The sequence below is a fragment of the Grammomys surdaster genome, unplaced genomic scaffold, assembly GCF_004785775.1.
Source record: "Grammomys surdaster isolate TR1022 unplaced genomic scaffold, NIH_TR_1.0 126612, whole genome shotgun sequence".
NCBI lineage: Eukaryota > Metazoa > Chordata > Mammalia > Rodentia > Muridae > Grammomys > Grammomys surdaster.
The window spans coordinates 1,874,093-1,875,747 of NW_021621401.1; the positions used below are offsets into that span (position 1 = coordinate 1,874,093).

The 1,655-nt window shown below is 46.2% G+C and overlaps 1 protein-coding gene across 1 annotated transcript in view; it reads left to right on the forward strand.

Annotated features, from left to right (window-relative positions):
- Nucleotides 1-1,655, forward strand: part of LOC114615273 (prostatic spermine-binding protein-like) — a gene marked incomplete at its 3' end in the record, with an annotated part of 7,293 nt that overhangs the window by 4,410 nt on the left and 1,228 nt on the right. Inside the window, exon 4 of the mRNA XM_028761005.1 lies at nt 1,309-1,346. Coding sequence (XP_028616838.1) covers nt 1,309-1,346 — 38 coding nt within the window. The remainder of the gene's footprint in view (nt 1-1,308; nt 1,347-1,655) is intronic.

Here is a 1,655-nt window from a genome sequence, read left to right on the forward strand (position 1 = left end):
TGTATACATAGAAAGAGAGAATCATTCTGTAAGTTCTGCTACTCCCGAGTACACTGACTAATACAATAAACGTGATCTCCTGACCTTCCTACCTCTACCAAATCCCAGCATTACAGACATGGGCCAACATGTCCAGCTGTCTCAGCCTCTTTTCTTTTTTTTAATAAAATGTGTATGAGCATTTGTCTGCATGTGTATATGTATAGCACATACACACTTAGTGCCACAAGAGGGCGTCAGATCCCCTGGAGCAGCAGCTACAGAAGGTGGTGAGCTGCCCCATGTGGGTGCTGGCAACCACACCAGGTCTTCCGCAAGACCAGCCAGAGCTCTCTTAACCAGTGCACCATCTATCCAGCTCTTTTCTTTCTGTCTGTCTGTCCCCTTCTCTCTTTATCGCTTTTTAAAAAAAAACTTAAAAATTGAAGCTGACATACTTACACCCAGGCTACACTCATATGCATGCAAAATATAAAAATTAAGACTTTTAAACTGCCAAAGAATTATAGTGTTTAAAAAAATATTTTGAGGCAGGGCCTCACTAAGATGCTTAGCAGGGTTATGAGCTCTGAATCCTCCTGCATCAGTTTCTCGAGTAGCTTGGATTATAGGCCTGTGCTGCCTTGCCTAGTTTATTAAATTTTCAATGCCGATTGAAGGTTGCAGTGACCTGGAGTCCGCGGACAACAGTCAGGGAATCCACTTAACTGAGATGGAGAAGAAAGTTCCTCTGATTTGCATCACCCTCTTCTGCAATCTTCCCTTGATATGCACATGGCCTTACACCTCTCACAAAGGTGCCACATCTGTCACAGCTGCACTTGAAATTTACACTCATTGGCCTGAGATATATGGTCCCCATCAACTTGCACTCAGAGATATTATAATTGAAATGGGAGTACCTGTGAGATTCATTTCTAAAATTCTTCAAAGTGTGGACCTGCCACTGTGCCGGGAGAAAGGAAGGCATGGCAGTGGCTGGAGAACTCTCCTGACCATGGCAGGCCACCTGGCTGCTGACTAACTCTGATTTTGATGATTTCTGGAGCCTGGCAGGATGAAACTTGTTTTCTATGCTAAGCAGGCTTGCCATTCTTCCTTGTCGATGAGCTTGTGCTGTTCGAGAGCCTATCTCATAGATAGATAGATAGATAGATAGATAGATAGATAGATAGATAGATAGTCTGATAGCTAGACAGACAGACAGACAGACAGATGTAAGCTAAGAATGTGGCTCAGTGTAGAGCACTTGTCTGCAGGCAGGAGGCTCTAGGTTTAATCCCCAGTTGGGTGTGGAACACCTTCCAGGCAGCCTAGAGGTGTAAAGGAGGACAGTGACCAGGACAGTAGGGAGAGGAGGTGGAGGAGGAGGAGGACAGACCTGCTCCTCTGGTAATGACACCTGCTCAGACACAGTAAGACAGGACCTCGCAGAGCCAGTTGCTGCCAGCTTGGTCAGCACACACTGAGCTCTCCTTGTAGCCCTGGGCTGCTTTGAGACAGGAAGTGGCTGGTACTGCCCTCGTTCTGGGGATCTTGGTTTTGCTGATTTGACCAAGGGTCTCTCTGTGCTATCCCTAACTCAGAGTGTGTGTTTTGGTCCAAAAAGTGGGGAGGCAAGGGAAGTTCTTGGGGAATCCTGAGCTTTAGGATTT